Source organism: Harmonia axyridis, chromosome 1, assembly GCF_914767665.1.
Source record: "Harmonia axyridis chromosome 1, icHarAxyr1.1, whole genome shotgun sequence".
Lineage (NCBI taxonomy): Eukaryota > Metazoa > Arthropoda > Insecta > Coleoptera > Coccinellidae > Harmonia > Harmonia axyridis.
Genome location: NC_059501.1, coordinates 71,897,463 through 71,921,262, shown reverse-complemented (window position 1 = coordinate 71,921,262; position 23,800 = coordinate 71,897,463). Strand labels below are relative to the sequence as shown.

At 37.8% G+C, this 23,800-nt stretch overlaps 1 protein-coding gene across 5 annotated transcripts in view; it reads left to right on the top strand.

The window, feature by feature from the left end:
* The window catches only part of LOC123688003 (transcription factor collier), a 129,941-nt gene that overhangs the window by 88,329 nt on the left and 17,812 nt on the right, over positions 1 to 23,800 (top strand). For all 5 annotated transcript variants that reach the window (XM_045627080.1, XM_045627081.1, XM_045627079.1 and 2 more), the window contains exon 8: positions 22,471 to 22,552. In XM_045627080.1, the coding sequence (XP_045483036.1) occupies positions 22,471 to 22,552 (82 nt within the window). The remainder of the gene's footprint in view (positions 1 to 22,470; positions 22,553 to 23,800) is intronic.

The following is a 23,800-nucleotide window of genomic DNA, read 5'->3' as shown; positions in this document are numbered from 1 at the left end:
AAAGCAAAAAAAAATTAATAAAGTAAAGACGTCATACGAAATTAGTAGAAATGCTCAAAACAAAATCTAAACTCTTCATCTGAACCCTTTGACGTCAAAAATAAGATTGCCTCACGTCCTAGAATTCCTAGAACATGAACTGACTCATTGACATTTGTTTGTGACATATTCAGCGTACCTACTCTATATAACTCCGCTACGTAAACATGCTGACGTAGAAGAACAGTTTATAATACAGTTCAAAATCAAATGTAACGTTGATGTTGAGAGTCGTAGTAGGAACTTCAACAGGAGAACGTTTAGCCAGGAACGACAAACGGTGGAACTTCTATTATGCATAAAAAAATTATTTACTGCAACAGCTGCAGCATGAGGTAGCAGGTAACTACGTTAACGCTATTGAAGCAGTATATCACCTGACTACGTTGTCGTTCTTCGGGACCTAAAGCGTCCACACAGCTCGAGATTTTATCGCGGAAGAGATCATTCACCAGTTTTCTTTGGGGATTATTCCCGTATTCACTTTAAAAAAATGCATAATAATAAATATTATTTCCGAGGAATAACGTAAACGCTTAGAGAGTAACATTTCGAGGAAATTATTGCTCAGATTATTTTCTTACTTCATCTACCACTATCATTAATTCGTGATTAGTGAACAATTATTTGTTAATGATTTGTTCAAAAGTACAATTAATAAACTGTTGTGAAGAAGTTTTTGAAAGGCTGCTTTTTCGTTTCACCCCTAAGGCCACTTGCTTGTTGTGTTGAAGATTATCTACGTCGTTTTATCATAAAAAGATATACAGGGTGAGTCAAAAATGTGTACTGAGCTTACTGGGGGTGATGGTACATTGAAAAATAAGTATAGTTTGATGAATAAATGGCACAAAATGCACATTAAGGGAGATATATCCTTCCAAAGTTGATAAAATTGAAAAAATTTCACCGCATACCTTCTGAACGGTGAATACCAACAGATGGAAATTTCGTGCATGAATATATGTTATTAAAATACGTTTTTTTATTACATTTCCACATTTTTAATTTCGTTATAGAGAGTATTTTTAGAGAGTGAGTCATAATAATTATTTTGGAACAACTTCTATGGATATCGATGAATCTCGCGATGAATGAATTGGCTGACATCATGTGACAAAAACTCAATTATCTTAAAAACGGTTCAATTTTTTGTATTTGGATAAGAGTACCTTTCCCATGTTATTTTTTCCGCTCCATCGAATGCTTCTATGTAGGCATTCACCAAAACGAATACGACAAAAAATGTCCCAAAAAATACCACTCACACTCTTAAAACACCCTTTATAACAATATCAGGAATGTAGTGTAATAAAAAAATATATTTTAACAACATACATTCATCCAAGAAATATTAATCTGGTGGCATTCACGGTTTAGAAGTTATGCGGAGAATGTATTTTAAAAACATATATTCATGCACGAAATTTCAATCTGTTGGTCTTCACCGGTATGCGGAGAAATTTTTTTAATTTAATCAACTTTGGAAGGATATATCTTTCTTAATATGCATTTTGGGCCATAAGTTTAATTATCAAACTATACTTATTTTTCAATGAACTATCACCCCTCAGAAAGCTCGGTTCAAATATTTGACTTACCCTGTATGTATTTTTGATAGCAGAAACACCGAACACCTACCTTGGTGTTTTATTTACTAAGTGTGTAATTTCTGGAGGCTCAAGAGAACCCATATTTCAATAGTTCAGTTTGATTCTATAGTAATAATGATAAAAATATGTTGTCATTGAAAAAAAGGAGATAATTACTAGAAATCACACTTTACACACATTAAACATTGAGAAAATTTTATTATATGATTTTTTTATCACTTTTTCGGCAGAAAGTTCTTATAGTTTTCTGAAGAATATTCAACATTTTGCAGTGTCAACTGTGAACATTTAAGGAATTGTGATTCCTGTTATTTAATTGTGAGCTATGGTCTTATTTCCGGAATGTATTCGAATCTCGAATACTCCGTTTCTTTCATACAGCTAATCCGAATGGAAAGATTGTTTTTTTTCAATTACGAATCTGCATATCTGATCGGGATTAAAATTAGTATTTGAGTGTAAAATATCTGTTACGAGCTCCGTGCGAAATTTCATTTCAATCGCTCGATCAGAACCATAGAAAATTCAAGAAGAATGTTCAAATAGAACACGTCACCTCCAAATCAACGGAGTTGAGACATAAGATGACAAATTAACCTAGAAAAACTTGTATCAACAGCGTAACATCGAAGTTTACAGGACGTCATACAAGTCTGACCGTGTGTGTCGCCTTTAGCGCGGCCGCCTAAGTCCACGATTCCCGCCGCCGCCGCCGCTCCCTCGGGAACCTGCCCATTCCCTCGGGCCGGTATTGACTCTTCTCTCTCTCCCCAGTGAGCCGGTCGTCAATACCGCTGGGAGCGTGAGGCCGGAATTGCCCGAAATTCGCCGGGATTGCCCGGAATTTTCCTCCGTTTCCCCCCCCACTCGGTTCTTCGCGAAATTTCCGCGATGGATCTATGGCTTGTTGATCCGGAAAATTAGCAGATTCAATTTGGAGGGATGATTGTTCATTTGTTCGTCATCCTAATCGACTTTGGGATTGACTGACGCCGGGAAAATCGGGACAGATGTCGGGGAAAGCTTCTGATGATGTTTTCGATTTTGATTTATCGTCTCTGGTGGTCGAACTTTAGTTTATGGTTTTTGTTACGTGACGTGTTGAGTAGGAAGATGATTTAAGAACGAATTCAGCTGTATATGAAATCGCCTTTACGAGAAAATGTAAACACTGCAAGTCCGAAAATTGGAATATTCAAAATCGCAATTCAATCAATTGAATTTTCGTTGGAAATTTTATATCCGTCATAATTTCAAACACTTAGATTCCATGGAGACGAGATCTTTTTTCAATTCAATTGATTATTGGATTCAACACATTCACAAATTGAGAATTAGAATATATTAAGCAGTAGTTATTTGTTTTACTAGGCAGCAAAATAGTCGATTGACTGTCGCGGCTGATAGTTCACACTTTGCTGCTATTGCTACTGCTATTTTGCTGTCGAGTTGAACATTTAATTTTTTCTTCGATTGTTTATAATGATACATGTAGGATATTGTATTCGCAAATTATTACAATTCCCACAATCTTTTTATTTTTTCTGTAGTGATAAATTAAAACGAAATTTGATAGAAATCGCAATTGTTGGAATGGTTGGTGGCTATGGAAATGTATATGTCCATGATAATTATAATTTCACCACTTATGAAATATCTGACAGTTTTTTGGAAAAACATCGTGTATTTATTTATATTATGGATAGTGATAGCGACTTAGAAGTACTTACTCCTACAGAATTAAGGAAGGTGGGAAAAAATATTGATTGTCAGAGAATGTTTTACTCCCATTGAGCATAATCACTTAGCTGCCTAACCAGGAAAGTAGTTACTTTGCTGCCTAAGCAGAAAAAGTAATAATTCGATGATTGATATGTTTCTGCAAAATCAATATTTGCTGCAATCCGAGAAAATAGTTATTTGTTTTACTGGGCAGCAAAGTAGTTGAATGAGTGGTTTCATCATATGCCTAATTTCTGTTGAATATCTTGTGATTTTTAGTTGCTATGAGGAGAAAATCAAACTTCAACACCCTGTATATTAAAAAAATAGCCATGTCTATCAGACTTTTTTTTCTTAAAATTATCCAAAGAATTTCTTATTTTTGTTTGTACCTCTGATTTGGGAATACCCTGTATATCAACGCACAGTAACATGACCTCAACAACTTAAATCATTGAATCATCAAAAAATGTTAAATAATTATCAAAAATGGAAGGGTATATATCGTTTTTCAGGTTTACAACGTTTCATTTTGACGGTTAATTTCTCATATGTTGCAGATAAAGAATCTGCCGGGAATTTTACAAAAGGATTTTTATAAGCAACAGCGAAACAAAAATTCATAATCCGCCCAGAAAAACCAATATTTTCAACAAAATCTCATGGATTCTGCACTACGATTAAGTTAGAAAACGACTATTTGGACAAAAACAACCTCCTCTTTTCCCTGATATGAAGCCGATGATTTTTTCCCTTTCGAAAAGTTATAATAACACAAAAACAGTTTTATGATGGAAACACCCTCTTCCAACATTATTCAAAAATAGAAATGAAATGTTCCATAAAAAGAACATACAAGACGTAATATTGCAGTTCTAGAACGGGGTGAAAAATTTTAGGACTCGAATACCTCCAGTATTTATGATAATAGATTAATGCATCCATATCCTTAAATATCTCGCAGACCATTCACCCGAATAAGAAACCCGGATCAAGCCTACCTGACGACTCACTCGGAAATAACCTCAATCATAATACTCTATGGTCCGGACGTAATACGTCCAACACCGGCCTCCTGACATCTCCCGGATAGCTCGAATATTTGTCACGAATCGTCATTTCATCGGGCGTGCCGCCGCGTCCCGTAGGGCCATTAAAACCGCAGCATTTCTCGCATCGAGCAGACGTGCCGACCACAGAACACGACGACAAGTCGATCGGAGATCGCCGTGCGGAAAAAATGGGAATGGAACGCACCGCCGACAAATTATCGCATGCCGGCCGTCTCGACGGCCTGATCTACGACCGGTGGTCCGCGGCGAAAAAACGCTGGATCGATTGTCGCGGTGAAAAAAAACCGGATATGATTGGGAATACGTCAAATAAATCACGGCTGTAATAACGGCTTACAAGACAGTGCTCTACTTCGGGACATGTCGGCTTTACGTGCTTTGCGGATTGGAGGATTCTATACGGCGCTGCGTCGCTTGAGATATGTTTGGTTTGAAGTGAAGGGTGCCGTGGTTTTTTCTTTTGAAATTTTTCCACAGGACATCCAGAAATGACATACTAAAATATAACTTCATTATGTATTAATCTAGCAGAAACTGCAAATAGGAATAACACCAGAATAGTTATTCATAATACAAGTGCAGAAGGCATTGATATTCTTCCACGAGTTCAAAATTCAAAAACGAGCCACGAAGTGGCGAGTTTTGGAATGAACGAATGGTAGAATGAGCCTTCTGTACGAGTATTATACATTATTTTCTCTAATTCATTGCATTTTCATTGAAATTAATGAAATATTTTCATGAATATATTTTAGTGATTTTTGCATTGAAAAATGTTGGTTGGCAGAACTGATTTCTTCAAAGCAAATTGATGAATTGACAGATAAAGCCGTGGCGGAAAGTTCGGAGTACCAACATAGAATAATAAAATATAACCATGAAAACTGTGCGTTTCTGATATATTCTCGCACGATTTTGTTCTACAAGATGTGGAAGAATGAACGGAATAACCACAGAATTAGAGAAAACACAAAACTCTGCCTATAGATGTGGCATATTGCTTCCTCATAGTTGTACAACGGTTGAGTTCATATCGCAAGAAGTGGTGTTCTGCCGAGAATTGGGCAGCGTGCAGCTCCATCTCTGGATCAAGCGATGGGTCACCACAGACCGAAATAAAGGTTTTGCGAAACTCATCATTAGTATGAAATTGAAGTCAAGGAATAATATGCTTCAAAAATTTGTTGGTTCTTCATGGGGTGGTGATGCCAGCGCTCATCGTAGGGCTGCGTTGACCTTGGTTTATTCTGCTGCTGAAAACTGTCGTTCTGTTTGGTTTAATAGTGCTCATGTTCATGAAATTGATGCACAGCTTAACGTTTCTATGAGAATTATCAGTGGAACTATTAAATCGACACCTTTAAACTGATAACAAGTGCTACTTCCGCCTCATATTCGTAGACAGGTTGCAATCAAGAAATCTTGGGATAAATTTCTACCCGGAATTTCCGATTGAATCTTATCTTCTAGATACTAAAGCTGCCAGATTAAAAGTCACGTTCATATCTATGCTATCTATTTGGATAGCTGGTAGAGCGATCGAAAACGTAGATCTATCTAGCATCATAAATGTCATAAAATCGATTTTCCAGGAAGCACCATTGCCGATTGAATAATTTTCTATCGAAAGGAATAACGGAGCGTTGAAACATCAAAATAACCTGAATTGGCGGAAACAGACCCGATGGTGCGTTGAAACAAACGGATGCGAACCTATGAAACAAAAAAAAATCGAAACCAAAACCTATTAGTGATTTTTCCGGACTATACGGAACCTATAGACCGCGAAGGGATGTACGCTATTGATTGGGACGCATTCGGAAAATTCCATTTCAGCTTTATGTTTTGTTTTCCCGCTTGTTTTCGGTATCGTTCATATTGCACGAGAGAACTATTGTCAACGATCTGTTAGATAATAGGTAGAACACAAGGGCTGGGCCTCAACATTATGATAATAAAGTATGGTTTCTTTCTGGTCTCGTGATTTTCAAATTTCGGGTCCATGGTGAATATAAAAAAAATCATAGACCTACCAAGAAACATCGTCAAAATTTATTTTGCCGTTTAGACTTCACCCACGGAGCTACGTACATAAAATATAATATTATAAAAATAAACTCCATAGCTTTTGCTATTGATCATATAGACCCAGATGAAAAAAGTCTAGAGTATAAACTTTATAACTGAAAACTTTCCATCTTCCTTACTTGAATCCTCGAAATAAAAACCAGATAATGAAGACAATAATGACAAAAAATTTTATTTCCTATGAACAAGTCAACGTTTTAATCATATACACTGTGTCCGTAAAGTATGGAACAAATTCTAGCTAAACAGACCATTTAGAAATAATCCTGAAACACATCGATTTTTTATTTTAGTTCACAGTATTTTAAAATAATAATCTAATATATAGGGTGAATTACTTTCGAGTAATGACGTCACCGTCATTTTTTTTCATTTCATTTTAAATGAAACACCCCCATTTTGTCTCAATTTTCCGTTTAATCTATCTGAGCTGATTCCAAAAATGTATCACATGTTGATTCCAATTGGTACAGGATGGACAAAAATACAATAGTTTTGTGTGTGCTCGAAAAATAACGCGTAACATTCTTTATCAGTTAAATAAACAATATTATCAAAAATACTTATTGTCTAGCGGCAATAAACAAATAATGACATTTCACAAAAACTAGACGACTATGTTTTTTTTTTTAAATTGATAAGAGATAATTTTTTTCAGCAACCGTCCGGGAAGTGCTCACTTCCCGGACGCTTTTTCTCTGAGAAAGTAGGATTTCCCAGCCTAGTCCGGAAAGTACGTACTTCCCGGACTAGGCCGGAAAAGAATCATAGAATCCATAGCAACCGAGATAACGGCTGACAGTTCATATGAAATTAGTTGTCAAAAATTTGCATGTTTTTTGATCGCAATCTCAATAAAATATAGAAAGCAGCAGCGATAGAGTTATTTTACATGGTTGCCGAAAAAATATTGTACGCAACACGCCCGAAAATGGTTTTTTTGGACTCACAGACTTCCAGGACTCGCTTACGCTCGTCCTGGAATTTTGTCTATTCGTCCAAAAAAACCCTATTTTCCGGACTTGTTACGTAAATTACTATTTTCATACTCTGTCTGCTAGACCACAAGTACCAAACATGTTTGGAAACAGCTCATTTTTATTAATCTAAAAATGTAACAAACTGCAAGGTGTTACATTCAAACCATTTGCCGCTAGACAATAAGTATTTTTGATAATATTGTTAATTTAACTAATAAAGAATGTTACGTGTTACTTTATGAGCACACACAAAACTATTGTATTTTTGTCCAGCCTGTATCAATTGGAATAAACATGTGATACATTTTTGGAATCAGCTCAGCTAGAGTAATCGGAAAATTGAGACAAAATGGAGGTGTTCCATTTTAAAGAAAAATGACGGTGACGTCATTACTCGAAAGTAATCCACCCTGTATATTAGATTATTATTTTAAAATACAGTAAATTAAAATCAAACATCGACGTGTTTCAGGATTATTTCTTCAAATGGTCTGTTTAGCTTAAAATGAATTTGTTCCATACTTTACGGACACAGTGTATAATTAAGTAATAATTATAATCGTAATAAAGCAATCTAGTTTATTGGAAGTTCCAACCAATATCATATTCATAGACATTAAAAACTGTGACCGACATGTCGAAACCCATCATCGGCGACAACTACTTCCGGTAGTACGCACGACAGAAATGACATGTTATCCAAAACCGCCTATAACGCCATATGGCGGTCGCGAGTACGTCATTTTCCGTCCATAAATCACTCTTGATCCGAAGCGTCGCAGATCAGCGCCTACGATACGCTCGTATTAATTAATTAAGCGAAGAAAAACGCGCAACTGGAAATTAAGTTGAAATATTAATCTACATATCGTGCGTCCAATTTCCATTAACTTTTTTATAGGTCCCCGAATTCCGTTTACTGGGGCGTTAATTTATGCGCAGACGACACGAACGGACGGACATACGAGATTTACGACGACGTGACGTGTAGATGTACCGGCCGGGAAGATAGAATCTTCTAGCCGTTGGCCGATTTCCACTCCTAAGTTGAACGACTCAAGGTGCACTAAGGTGTGTGATGACCTTTAGAAATGATCAGTTTGTCACTGACGTTTTTTTTTTTTGAAGAGAATTATTGGTGAAAAATTTCAAAGAATGTTTGGGTGCTGAAAAATTACGGTGCGAAGTCAACATTCCGTCATTCTAACAACATTAAATTTCGTACATAGCTTTGAATTTCTATTTTTAATATTCGTCTTAAATCTCATTGCGATCAGGTATGTTGTGAAGGAAATATCAGATATTTATTATCGAATATTCTCCTTGACTTTTCTATGGCAGTGATTTTCATTTTATATCAACTCCCAAATTTTTGACTCGATCGATTGTGTGTACGGTCACAGATATATTCGATAATTTTTTTAGATATTTTCCTCTAACTTTTCAGTTCGGGTAATGTGGACAATTCGAAATTGGACACACTCCTTGAAATTTCCATATTACATCTAAATGTAGATTTATATCTCGATCGATTCTGCAGTTTTGAAATTAACAGAAAAACAATATTTCGAACGAAACTCCTAGTCGGATTATGCTCATCAATGAACTCTCAACTCAATTCGTCAACAGTGATTCGAAGCTTATCATTCGAGACCATTCTCATCTGCAAATTCCAAAATTACCAGAGATTTTGATGAAATGATAGAGCATTCTTGTAGCAATTAACTTGTACAACACTATGTTATTTGAAAATGCCCGAACCCACTTGGTTTAACTAACGCGAGTCTGAACTAACAATTACACAAAATGGAATGTCACCTATTAAAAAAAAAACCCTCGTTTTGATAATGATAAGAAATTTTCCTACAAATTCATACACATACTTTCAGGCGAAATATAAAATTCACAAGACAGTGAATTAGCAAAAAATATTTAAACAGGTAGGTAATAATTGCGATTATACAGGATGGATATTATACAGGATGGAATTCAACAATATTTCGTGCCTAGTGGTTTTGGGGTGCGGACTGATAATCTTCCAATCCAAACAGATGATGTGGTTTGATGAGTTATGTCAAACAGGCATACAAGTTATGGTTCTTTGAAATCAGCGTCAATGTACTTGTACAACCAAATTAAAAAAAGGTTTCAAACTCCAGCAACAATTATCAGAAAACAAATGGATCTAATCCAGGCAAAACTAATGAATAATATACTTTTCAAGAACAATAACTTTCGTTTGACTGAATCAGGAACGGAAAAGAAGGGATAAATCTCTTCCGACATATATTTTTGGGGTATCGCATTTTCGTGGAAATTATTAAAATACTGATGGACGACAGATGAGAACTTTATTTTGGTACAGCACTTGAACCCTGTACTAACTCAAATCTCCTTTTCCCTGTTTTAAACCTGGGTTACAAACAAAAAGCCATATTGTACACCGTGAATTTCCTTTTCCTTTTCTTATTCTCTAAGTTGTATGCCTGCGCAATGGTATCATGGTACCTGCACACTAATTAGGGTAGGGGAAAGATATTCTCTATGGTATCTTTCTGAGGACTTCATGAATGAAACACAAGTACCACAAAAGACCATTAATACACTAATACAGGTATATTTATATCAAGTATTGTGAGGATAAATTCGGCTGGACACAGACATTATGTCTAATTGCATTTTGGCGCCACATATCTACTTACGCACACATGAAAACACATTGACTACATACTTCGACAAATTTCTTCACTCACTAGTCTTCTCCATGCATTGAGATACCTGTAAATGAATTCGCCATGTAGAATGCTACAATCTGTTTGGGAACTGTGGCCCAAAAATACCAGCAGAGAATCAAATCTTGAGTGGTAAACATATATCAATGACGAAAATACAACATGGACAGCATCTGTTGAAAATTTAACAGATTAAAGAGCGTTGAATTAGTAGATGACATAATGTCAACGTACAAGACAAATTTCCCGTATTCAATTCCTCCGCTACATCATAACACGTTTCTCCCGAAGAAACTCACCCCAATCCAGAGCGCCACGGCGAACCATCGGCTATCTCGAACATCCACAAACGTCTCCAAGGCAACGGAAGGGCATCAGACCATACGGGTCCGCATTTCCAGGGAGGGTGGGAAACTCTCCCGTTCTCGGAGTAGAAGAAAACGAAAAGAAAGGGGGGAACTTTCGATATATCCACCTTCAAACTACCTATGAAATTGGCGCCGCCAGTGCCAGGAATAAGGCGACTACGACGGCAGACATGATCGAGTGGTGCATCGTAAAAATGGAAAATTCAGATCGCGCGGGGGGGGGTTCCCGGGAAATAGACTGTTCCACGTCGTGAAAAAAGACCGGGCCTGTCTGGGTAAATGGATTGATAACTGAGGGGGGCGGGTATGCGATCGCGGGAACTCACGTATATTTGGCAACGCGAGGATGGCGTTCGTTTTTTTTTTTGTACTGACATCCGTCGATATAATTGGGTGTAAAATAGATCACAAGTCTGAAGTTACATAGGTATATTGAAACCTTTAAAATATAGATAGAAGGAACGGAAAGTAAACATTTGTTCTCGATCCCAAATACAAGAGAGATGGAAGTTTAGTGTCACCAATCACAATCGAGCTAGTCGATTGTGTGTGCGAGCCATAGGCATGGAGAATCCTGATTTTATCGTTAAATGCTTTATCAGGAATCGTTTTTTCATAGCTTCACAATAGCAAAATCATTAAACTGAGAAAAACATTGACCCTTCTAAAACACGAAAGAATTTTTATGAATGAATAACTTTGTAAACTATTTTTTAGCATGAATTGATAATTTCGAAATTAATCAAATTATGTTACGCTACTGCTATAGTATCCTGTCAGACAAGGAGTGGAGAATGTTGGCATCAAAACAAATGCATCAATTACCAGGCGATTTCCATTCCTCTGATTAATGTTCTAAGATTGAACCTGTGTGTTGGGTTTTTGTTGGCTATTTTCATAAACATACCACTTACCTACTTCTTGGGGCATATATAATCATATACGGAAAATTATCCATGCAACATTGGATTTACACACATACAGGCGTACAACTTTGCTTCCACCATTTTCTTCCGAAATTCAAGGTTTTATTGTAAAAAACTGGTTATACATTTATTATTCAAAGTATTGTCCATCGCTGGCCACTATTTTCTCCCATCTTTCGGGCACCATAAGAATCCTGGGTCATATTTTGAAGTGATTCAATTTTGTACTTCTTCATAAGACCGGAAGTGCTGGTCAGCCACGCCGTGTGCCATTGAGCGAAACAAGCAATAGTCCGAGGGAGCAACGTCTGGAGAATACGGCGGTTGGGGTAGAACTTCCTAATTCAACTTTTCCAAGTATGTCTTGACCACTTTTGCAACACGGGGTCGAGAATTGTCATGCTGTAAAATTCATTTATTATATCTCTCGTTGTATTGCGACCGTTTGTCTTTCGATGCTCGGCTCAAACGCATTAATTGGGTTCAATAATGATTGCATGTGATTGTCTCAGTCGGTTTTAACAAATAATTATACACTACGCCGATCTGGTTCCAACAAATACTTTAGCATGACCTTGGAACCGTGAATATTCTGTTTAGCGACTTGGGAGCATGGCTAGGATAACCCCATGATCTTCTGCGATCGGGATTATCGTAATGAAACCATCTTAAATATTCAGTCACAATGCTATGAAGAAATCCCTTCCGTCTTTGCTTTGCAAGCAGTTGTTCACAAACGAACAAACGCCATTCAACATCTCTCGGTTTCAACTCTTACGGCACCGAATTTCCTTGTTTCTGAATCATTTCCATGGCTTTCAGGCGTTTCTGAATGGCTTGTTGAGTCACTCCAAATGATCATGCCAATTCACAGAAAACCTTTCCTCTTCTACCACCATGCTGGTCTTCGAATTAAAAAATCACCGTTCTTGAAGCGTTGAAACCACTCTCAGCACGTTTTCCACTAATAGCAGCCCCACTATAGGTATTCAAGAGCATTCGATGATCCTCAGCCGCAGATTTCTTCAAATTAAAGCGAATATTTCAAAAAAATCACACATTCTTGGTGAACAATTAAATGTATACCTTTTTTATTTAGATAATTCCATCATCAAATTTTGTTTTTAACGAATCGATTGAAAGGGTGGGTGTCTGGCAGGTAACACAGTCTTGTTGCTGTTGTTTGAGAAAGATGAAATTATTTTTGACGACTCTGAACCGATACATTTTCATTTTATCTGAGACTACCAAATTAATATTCTCTTGTATGCGTGTATTTTTTGGCGTAATGGTACTTTCTTATCGTGTAGACAATTTAATTTCGAATAAATCAGCACTTCAACTAATAGTGTCGTACGGAATAATATCGTTCATCAATTCTGTTTGAATTCTGCAATTGCACTTAAGTGCATTGCTCATCTTCTTTGCAAGTCACAAAATGTTGTCGTGTACCATCCTATGTTAACCTAACCTAGAAAAACCCACGTGGTTCAATTAGTTAACCATATCATCTCCACGAAGTCACCAACCGATCGTTGAATATGTAAGCCAGCAAGCCACCACAAACTTATCGGCCTGTACCATTCTCATCTTCTTCCTCCTAAACCGGAGATCCGAAAAAAAAAACGGGGAATCGATCAATTAAACTAGGATGAAATCAGCGCGCTTTCACGATGTCTGCCCCCTCTTTCCCCCTCTGCGCCACGCCAATTACGGTGGTCAATCTTGTCGTCCAACCGATTCAATTAATTCTACTTGTCTGCACATATTCGCGAATTCCTGTTAGTCGTTTTTATCCCGGTCCTTCTCTGTGTCTTCGACCGATCGATTGTAGGCATCATTTGTGTGCGTGCTGGCTGACTTCGGACGGCCAGAGACGTATTTGGTTGAGAAAGGACTGTGTTTTGATGGAATCGATCAACTGTAATTCTATTAAATTGGTATAATGAAACACCGGATTTCTTAACTAAAATATTGAATTTGGCTGTACAAGTTATGTGTTTACAAGGTAACAGCTACGAGCGTACTGAGTATGGTACCCCAATTTCCTGGGGATGTTAATCGTCGCCTTGGATTCTGCATACCAAAGCGCTATCCAGGTCCCTGATTGGTCCATGTCTTCGTTCCTTGCCCTTCGATGTGACTTCAGGATGACCATATGTAGCGCCAATGTGACGCCAAGGATGTTCCTGTTCTATTTTTAGCCCTCGCTGTACCTGCAGGGGTTGGTTTTCCGACCTAAATGCGTCTCTCTGAATATTCAACTGCCCGTTAAGTTTGCGTGAAATTCACTTGACGCAACAGACTGAATGTTGCTGATGACAGGTTATCCTGTCAGAAAATTTATATTGTGCGAAATAGCTTGATATGTTTTTCGGACATGATTAGCAACAGTAGACTTACCAAGATCGTTATATGACCCATAAACTCCTTGTATCTAATGCTAATGCTGCCTTGCATTATACATGAGACACTTGAGATAATCTCTACATGCATGGAACATATGGGCCATTTAAGGAATACTAACATAGATAACGCTGCTGTTGCTAATTATGTCTGAAAAATGTTCATAACATTTCTTCTTTATTCTGGGATATTGTGATGAATCTCATTCAATCAACTAAAAACCTTACGAAAGCCCAATATTTGCTAGATAACAAAAAGAAGTCTTCTTCCTCATTTTGAGTCTATGTCTTCAGGATACATAGCATTAAATGATTTATATTCACTATGATACAAGATCTTGGATAATAATGGATATAATGGAATAATATTGACAACAATAATCAGATTGTAGGAGAGATTAACAAACACTTTGACCTTAAGATCTATTGTGAAAGCACGCACTGTTGACTTGTTCTTGTACTTGTTCCACCAGCCAAGATATTATAGCCTTTTCCTATGAACAACTTCACTTACGCAAAGCGTTAAACTTTCTCAGTAGATTCTTGACAGGAGCGACAAATATCTTGTAAGTAATAACATCAATTTTCTCGGCTCTAGCTTAAGGAGTGAGAGAACCTTTTTGGACCTGTTCGTCAAGTTTTAGAGGAATATCTTAGCCTGCCTTTGTCCCTTAACTATTCGCCAAAATTCAAGCTTCTTTTTTATTTCTGTTCCTCAATATTCTGCAAGATTTTACCACAACTTAACCAATATAAGAATCAACTTTGCTCGCCGAAGGGGCTCTGCTGCTTGGACTCCGTCACTATGCCAGTAGATACCTCACCTGATATCCGAGAAAAAAAATTTTCTCGGACAATCAGTATCGTGAGCTTATTTTGGAAGATCCACCCGGTATACTCGTTGGATCCTAGGAGGGGTACTCCATATTACTTTTTTCCTAGGACCTACCGTTTGACCCCTGCCAAATAAAAATTTTTGATCCAAATTGCTTTTTATTATGACAAAAATGGTTGAAAGAAAAAGTATCAAAATTTCTATCATTAAAAAAGACATCAAACCTCAAATATCGAGATAATAACTAATTAAAGATGAAATTGTGACCCTCAGTAGATTTTTCGTTGAGGTACTTTCAAATTGCCCACAGAGAAATGGGACTTGAATGTCAAAATATTCAGCAACACCCCGTATACCCCAAAACCGCGAGAAAAATCGAAGGTTTGGAAGATTTCCTGGGGCTTCGAGAGGATTTTGAGGGGGTCTTATTCTTGTCATTTTTTCTCTAGATAGTCCCGTTCAGATTGTGATTTTGTGTACATACATACCTGGATTATTAGCGGAAGGTCTATATTTATAAAAGACTCGCTTCGCTCGCCGAAGTTTTCTTAGATTGCGTCACTATGCCAGTAGATCCTTCACTGGGTATTCGTCAAGAAAATAAAATTTCTTTGATACACTCTGTATCGTGAGCTGATTTCAGACGATTCACCTGGTATACTCGATTGATTCTAGGAGGGTACTCCATACGACTTTTTTCCTAGGACGTACCGTTTGGCCACTGCCAACATGAAAATATTTGATGCAAATAATTTTTCATTACGATAAATTCTTGAAAAAACAAGTTTCAAAATTTCATTAAAAAAAAATATCAGACCCCGAATATCGAGATAATAACTTATCAAATATGAGAGAGTGACCCTTGGTAGACTTTTCTTCGTCGTACTTTCAATTTGAAAGTCATTTTTGCTCTAGATGGTCCCATTTGGACTTTGATTTTGTATGGCTACATACCAGGATTTTTATCTATATAATCTATATAAGATTCGATTCATTTTTTAATTAACATGTTAGTAGTCTCAGTGCTAAAGCTGCAAAAGTTTTCTGCAATGAGCCACGAGTTCATATACTAAACCTAACTTTAAAGCAATTCAATCCTCCATAAGATAAAGAATACTCTATGTCAGTCCTCACGTTATATCCTGAAACATATTCAAACTGCAAGTCCGAGTTCTCGAGACTTCGAATGATAAAGAAAAAGGAAATTTTTTTGTATTTAAATCGGCGATCTTGCCGCATGGAAACTTCCCTGAGGTGTTGTAGACTGTTAGCGAACTTGTTCCGTTGTAAACAAGGTGGAACAAGTTTAATAAAGAGTTGCTAAAGTGGCGGAAAGTGGGGAGATTGAGTAGGGAAATATTTCACGATATGGAGAGCTCTGAAATTTGGCTGTAGGGGTATGCGAAAGGTGGAAGAACTTATAAGAATTAATGTTGGGAGGGCGATGTAGATCGATAAAGTAAATAAATCTTGTATTTATTTTTGATAGGAGAAGAATGAACTGGGTCGATATAGGAGGTTATGTCGATGGTGGGACGAGGGAAGGAATTAAAGTTAGTTACAATGGCACATATCATCTATCTGACTTCGGAATATCAATGTAAAACTCCCTTCTAGGTCAGCGGTCTCACCTCAGCTTGGAGATGATTCTTCTGATTTTAAAAATATCAGAAATATAAAGTTCGGATGAGTTCTGCCCACATGGCTTCTTTAATACTTGTGGTCGTGCTGTATTCCTCCTGAAACATCTGTATATATCATTATATTGCACAGATATTCTCCAAATCCTACTTATTTCAAGTAGATTTTCAATCTCTCAGATATTATTCCATTATGTCTGATTTTTATGACGACCTTAAGATCTATTGTAACCTCCAACAAAGCTGCTGCTCTCTTCACTTCACAATCTACATCTAACTAGTCCGGAGATCTACTCAAACAAACCTAAAAGCCACTGCACACTATACAACCTGGAGCAGAAACAAGTGGGAATGTGAAGAAAAACATTTAGAACATGTGAAGACCAGATTTTCTTCAGCACTAACAGGTTCTCTCACTAAACTCAATAATTTATTTAGACAATCATAATCCATTCTTGAATATATACGGATATTTATTTCTTTGAGCTTCTTTTGTTTCGTGTTTTTCTTTGAGTTTTGAGGATGGGATTTTGCATGCACCAACTTGGAAATGATCGGCAAGTGAGTGAATTTGTCATGGATCGCATTATTGGAATATATGTATGTTGCTTTCGTTCAGAGAAATTGTTAATCGTATTATTATTATTATTCACTGAATCGGGGTTGTTCCAGCTGTGTTAGCCTTCCGGAAACGACGACTTATTTAATCTTTTGTTCTTAACCCTACCTAATCATACAAACCCAGGGAGGACGTCGATACTGTTAACGAAATCGACGACTTCCTTAGGAGGCTTCGCTATTACTTCGTGAATATCCAGAACTGACTTTCCCATGTGAGTGATTCTTAGTCAGGCCCGGAAATTTGCACCAAATGTGTTCGATTGTTTCTACTTCTTTTCCACAGAGCCTGCAGATCTCATCTGCTGACTTATCCATGCGTTACAAAAGGTATTTGCACCTACAGTGTCGTGTCAGCAGTTCCACCATCACCCGAAACTCAGCTCGTGGTAGCTTCAGGAGCTTTCTGGTTTAGGTCGGTGAAAACACCACAAATTTTTTTGCCAGAGCAAGACCCAAAGTGTTTTTCCAGAGGGTTTTTCTATTGTCTTATATTGGTCTTTTCCAAGCCGACAGAAGGGCTCATGACCAACAGGTGTTAACCTTGATGCTCCTTTGGCAAGTTCATCGGCTATTTCGTTTCCTTCGATACCACAATACCCCAGTACCCACAATGGAGTTACTTTATTCCCATTTAACTGACCTACGGCTGGTTTCTGAAAGGCCAATCAAAGATGTCAATTCTATGGTCAAGCGTCATTTGCGCTGCTGAAAGTAGGGTTAACACCTTTTACTTCGAACATTCTGCCACTTAACACAGTGGTCAAGTATTATACGTAAATTTTAAGTCAAGCGTCATTTTGGGTTTCTGAAACACACTTTAATTTTATTTTCACTTTCATTTTTCTTTTCAAGTTGAAAGCTCCAGATAACATAAATTAGTCACACTTAGTTACACTGTCCAACATTCCAGGAGCCCAAATGAATTTGACATCGCTGTTAAGTTGAATGTTGTATCAGTTGAACAAAGATTTGATCAGCCTGCGATAGCGCCGAGTGTAGGTAACATGCGACTTGTTCGGGCATTCAGTTGGCCCGACCAGCTCACTTAGTGTGTAGAGGGCTTAATACAGACGCGTTCCAACAGTTCCCTCGCGTGATCCCCAACAACCAATCAACTTTACCGAATTTTTGTCGTAAAATAACCGTTACATCCACGACATCGTCAAAACGGCCCATTTTATCGTCGATTCATCCCTGAAACGCCGCCGATATAACGCAACCACTTTCTCCAACGGAAACCAATCAGGTCGATTGATTGCGGGGTATCGCATATCCGGCCGCAATTTGCGGAAGGCGGGCGCCGCCGCCGGCATCGCGACGGCACGTGCACCCCCTAATTCGGTCGCGTGTTCCTGTTTTGTTACATGTGTAGCTGTCCCGTCGGTCTGGAGAGCGATGCGCCGCCGTCCGTATGTCGTCGTTTTTAGAGGACGCCGCACGCGAGAGTGAGAGGGGGGGACGCGTATCAAGTGGAATAACTAATTTCGGACCATCTACTTAATGGCGTCCTTTATTTTAGTGGGGGGATGAGACGGCGATTATTGATAATTGAGACGGTGGGGTCGATCTGGAGGTCGGTTGTTCTTGGGAAGGTTCGGAGTGAGTTGCAATATCAGGTATCGGCAGAGTAATCGGTGAAACAATCGAAAAACTAATCGATTATGAATAAAGTAATCTATTTTATAATGAATAGAATAAAACTGGGTTGGACATATGAGGATATTGAATCAACTAGATTCAAACCTCTTGGCAAAACCATCGGATGTTATGCCAACAATCTTCGATTTTGAAACGCCTTTTTAAAGGGTCATAACCGACAGTCCTTGTGCAATAAGTTTCGTAAAACATTTGGACAAAAAGTCATCCATATGGTTCAGCGATGGATCAAAATTAGAGAGAGGAACTGGCATTGGGGTATATGGACCTAAACTGAGGATCTCTAAAGCCCTGGGAAGTGAGCCCTCTATTTTACAGACCGAGATACTGCCTGCTTGAGTATGCACTCAGGAGTGTCTTAAAATGAACCTCAAGGGGGCGCATTACTATATCACCACGGACAGCCAGACTACGCTGAGATCCCTGGAATTGTACTGCCATAGTTCTCTGCTCACTTGGGAGTGCCGTTACACCTTGAAGAAACTGGCCAGAGGCAATAAAGTGACTTTACTATGGTAACCAGGGCACTGTATGTTGAAGGAAACGAAAAAGACGACAAACTTGCAAAAAGTGCATCAAGGTTAACTCCTGCTGGACCTGAGCCTTTGTGTGGGCTAGGAAAATACCAATATATGGCAGCGGTCTAGCAAAAGGAGTTGAATGACAGGTTAACTCACTCGACAAACACTCCTGGACTTACTCAGACCAAGAAATTTGCGATGATTTCACCTACCTATGCCAAAAAGCTCTTGAAGCTGTCACGAGCTGAGCTTCGGGTGATGGTGGGACTACTGACGGGGCACTGTCGGTACAAACATCATTTGTACCGTATGGGAAAGTCAGCAGATGAGATTTGTAGACTCTATGGATCAGGAGCTGAAACAGCTGAACACATGGTAAGAAAGTGTCCAAAGCTGGATGGCCAAGGTCCATAAGATCTACATGGTTGCAGTTCCCGGATATTTGAAATAAAACAGGGTTCTCCGATAAAAGGTTTCTTCGTGAATAACATGCTAACTGGGTGGGCAGTTGTCATTTTAGTGTCATAGTTCGCATAACTAAAGCACTTTTGGATCGTCCTGAAGTATAACATCTCGGTCAGCAACAGTGAAACTGATGGAAGAATTTGAGCTCTTGGGATAAGTTAGAGTAATGTGAAAATTCAAAACCGTGTGCCTCGCTCAAGAGAAACTGAGAATTTTGCTGCTGTAGACCATAGTACTGACGAAAACTCATGTTTGTAGAATTCTCGTCGATCTTGGAAATTAATCATACCTCAAACAACATTAGGCCTATTTTGCTAAAGCTGGGTATGATGTCTATGAAATGTCTGGGAGTTTTAGCAGACAACTGAGATGGAACAAACATATAGACAATTTAGTGGGGAAACTGAGACATCTCCTTGCAGACAACACAGAGATTATTTGGATGAACTAGATATGATGATCATATATGTTGCCCTTTATAAATGTTATACAAAGAATATAATACTGGCCTGTGGTGGAGGATATGAATACACTTATTCACAGAAAACTACACTTGTTTCCGTCAGATGATGTGTATGCTATCTCTAACTAAAGCAATGAATCGTCACCAATCAACCCCAAAAATTCTAACTGCTACTGAAAACATAATTACAGAACGAGAAAAAAGATTATTCATTACTGGGTTCCAAGAGCAACAAAACGAATTAACCAGAGATGTTTTACTCACCTTGCACCACGTGTTAAAAACAAGATTCCAATAGAAATAAAAGAAAACAAATAAATAAATATACAATAAACCTTGGTGAAGTAAAAGGAAGGACGATATTTTCATTTGCTTATCAATCTTTAATGTGTTATGATGACGTCAGTTCCTTAGACGAAAATATAATGGTATTATTCAATTCACTGAAGACTTTTATGTGTTTCTTTGTCTCTTCGCCTTGAGTATAAAAAAAGAAAACCTAATTCGTCTTTTGTAGATTCTAGGCTATTGCTTATGCCTAGTAAACTGTTATTATTCGTGCTAGACTTTGAAATTTATAAGAGTTCTTATCGACGATTCCAATACTGGGGGATGTTAAAAGTCATAAAATTCTTCATAGGATATTCGGAGAGTAATCCTTCGTTAATACGAGGTTCTTCATTTCTGAGCACAATTTCATTCTCGTAGAATTCTGTCAGTTCCTTATCTTTTCATTCTGCCCTCCTCAACCCACAGAAACCCTCAAATAAACTCGGAAAAACGTCTCTGACATCTCTATTGCGCCTTCGACCAACGACGTCGGTCCTTCGAAATAACCGTCCATCTCTTGTGGTAATTGCGGAACGTCCAAGGTCGTCTCATATCCGGTATCGTGCGGTTGGGCAATATCCGGTGGCTGAGCCGGCAACGACCTGTCGCTCCTCTCATCGGCCTCAATTAGTTTTTATTTGCCGCAGAGATGGTCACTTTAATTTCCACGGACAAATTGGCGGAGATGTCTTCATTTGGAACGTGCCGGGATGGGAGCTTTAGGCAGTCAACAACGTCTCACCCTTTCTGTCGAATGAATTATAAATGTACTTGGACTGGCTTGGAAGGGTGTCTTTTTCTTCCCTTCGAATATCGCTGTAGTTCGTTTGTGTTTATCCAGAATTGTTTGAGTGGTTTTCAGAATTTTTCTATACGCTGCTATATCGCTTTCATATGTTTTCTTCGCTCCGAATTTGAGTATTTCGGTAGATTTAAAGTACTTTTTTCTACATACACTTCACAAACGTCGCGTAATTCATATTTCAACAAGTAACAGGAAACATATAAGGAATAAACTTATTGATAAATCCGCATTAGCAATTCATGTTTTGAAAACTGGTCATGTGGTTCTTATTGTAAGATTTGAGTATACTAAAACCTGGTTTACATTGGTATATTTAGAACTAGAGTTTGGTGGTAGAATGCTTATTATTCCCCCATTAGAATAAGGTGAACAGGTTGTTCTATTGACAGTAGAGTATTACACTTCCATAATCTTACTTTACTCTGGTGGTTTGTTGACTATATCAATGTAAACAAACCACAATTTGAGTTGAGCAGACTATAGTGTCTTACTAGATAACGTCTACTGGCAAACAGGAATGTAGTTACTCTACCAAAATGAGCATAGAAAAAAGTATGCTAGTGAACTCTACTAGTGATTTTACCAATGTAAATTACGCTTAAATGGTCAATCTGAATTTGGATATTTTGAAAACAGGACATGCGATTCGCAGTGTATATGTTGAGTATGCTACTCGTCATTTGAGGCCTATTGAGTAGCTCATATTGATAAAGTAATGTGAAGGATGTTGAGTTTACGCTATAATGGGTTAAGTGAGAAGTAGTTTCAAGCACCCGGTCCTTGTTTTCGCAAATTTAGTTAGTAACTGCTAGTTACTGAAGATGATAATATCGTTGTTGAAACGTTCGTGGAACATTTGTTAAAATTTTGTAGATAAGACTTTCTCACTTGATTAAGTTTGGAAATTAAAATAGCCATGTGATGGTGTATCTTGCTGCTCTTAGAGGTTTACTGGAGTTGTAGCAAAACGACCCTTCAGGTTTTACAGCCTGGTTATTCTCCTTCTTCTATTTCAATTTCATCATCAACATTCAAATAAGTATTTTAATTTGTAGGAAATCATGATATGTATGTACAACTTACTAACATCACTTCCTCATTCACTTATGAGACTATTAAAAGACATTGCATTCACCTTGGATTCTCATCAAGAGTTTTATAATTAATTCTCTTTCTTTTTTGTTTCAGATTTTTTTTGAAGTTCTTCCTCAAGTGCAATCAAAACTGCCTCAAAAACGCTGGAAACCCAAGAGACATGCGACGATTTCAGGTCAGTACTCTTTCAATTTATACTCAACAGAAATTATATTTGTGATCTATAGACCATAAAACATTTTCTCGTGTATGTGCAATTCGCTAACACTACTACATTCGAAAAACCTGCAAAATAGTAACTCATAGGTAAGGAAAATTCCTTGTAACGAAGCAATTTCTAGTATAGACTGAGGAAAACTCCATAAATTCAATATTTAAGTCAACTCCGAATTTTCGCTATGAATGGCCTCGTGGATGGGTAGTTTGCAGCCAGCTCAGAAATTGGATATAGAAATGTGCTTCGCCGAAAGATGCAGAGGCGTATTCGCACAATTTCACGACGAAACCTCAGAAGATTTTTAAACACTCGAAAAAGAAAATTATTCTTTTTGATATTGTTGTTATGACACGAGTTACTTTGGAGAGAAGTATGACTGGATTTTTAACAATAATTGTTATATCAAATTGAATGATAACAGGTTTTAAATTCCTAGCTTTCTCATGAATTCCTAAGCACTAATTCGCGGTAAAAATGTTGTTATAAGCGAATTCGCCATGAAGTTCTCATTGTTCAAGGACCCAATTGATAATGCTCTTCTACTAAATACCACACTATGATCAGTAACTTTTATCTGTCATCTGTCATATCGATCTGTCATTTGTCATATGGATCTGTCATCTGTCATAATCAGGATCAAACTGGCGCGTAATTTGAATCTTGCGTCATTTCACTCAAATAATTCTTTGAGAATTAAAAAAAATCACGGAAAGAAATCCTCTCATGATTTTTACTCTGCGACTTTTCCGATTCTTCTCTGCTTTCTCAGATTCCAAGCGCTGGTATAGTCTCGCAATCCCCCCTTAGCCCCGTTCAACCCCCAGAAATGAAAAAGTTCCCCCTTTTAATGCGGAAAATCGCGAGAAGCGGGGGAGCAACATAAGATCCCTGTTTGTTCCGGCCTCGGAAAAGGTCGAGGAAATGGAATAAACGACGTCGTTTCGACGTTTCCTAATTTTTCCGATTCCGTTGTAGCGCTTTGCAACGTACCCGGGTTTATGAGGGTAGTTGTATCATTTCCATTTACTCCTGTACCTACGGGTCCCATCGTTGCTCTTTCCGTGCAATTACAAATCTGTGTTATCAAGAAGTTTTCTGCCTTTTTTTTACTTTTGCGTGGAAAGAGCTATCTGAAAATGTAATCTTTGTTTTTGTGACAACGTTTGTATTTTCGAATTTTGAGACAGGCACCGTGGCAGATTCAAC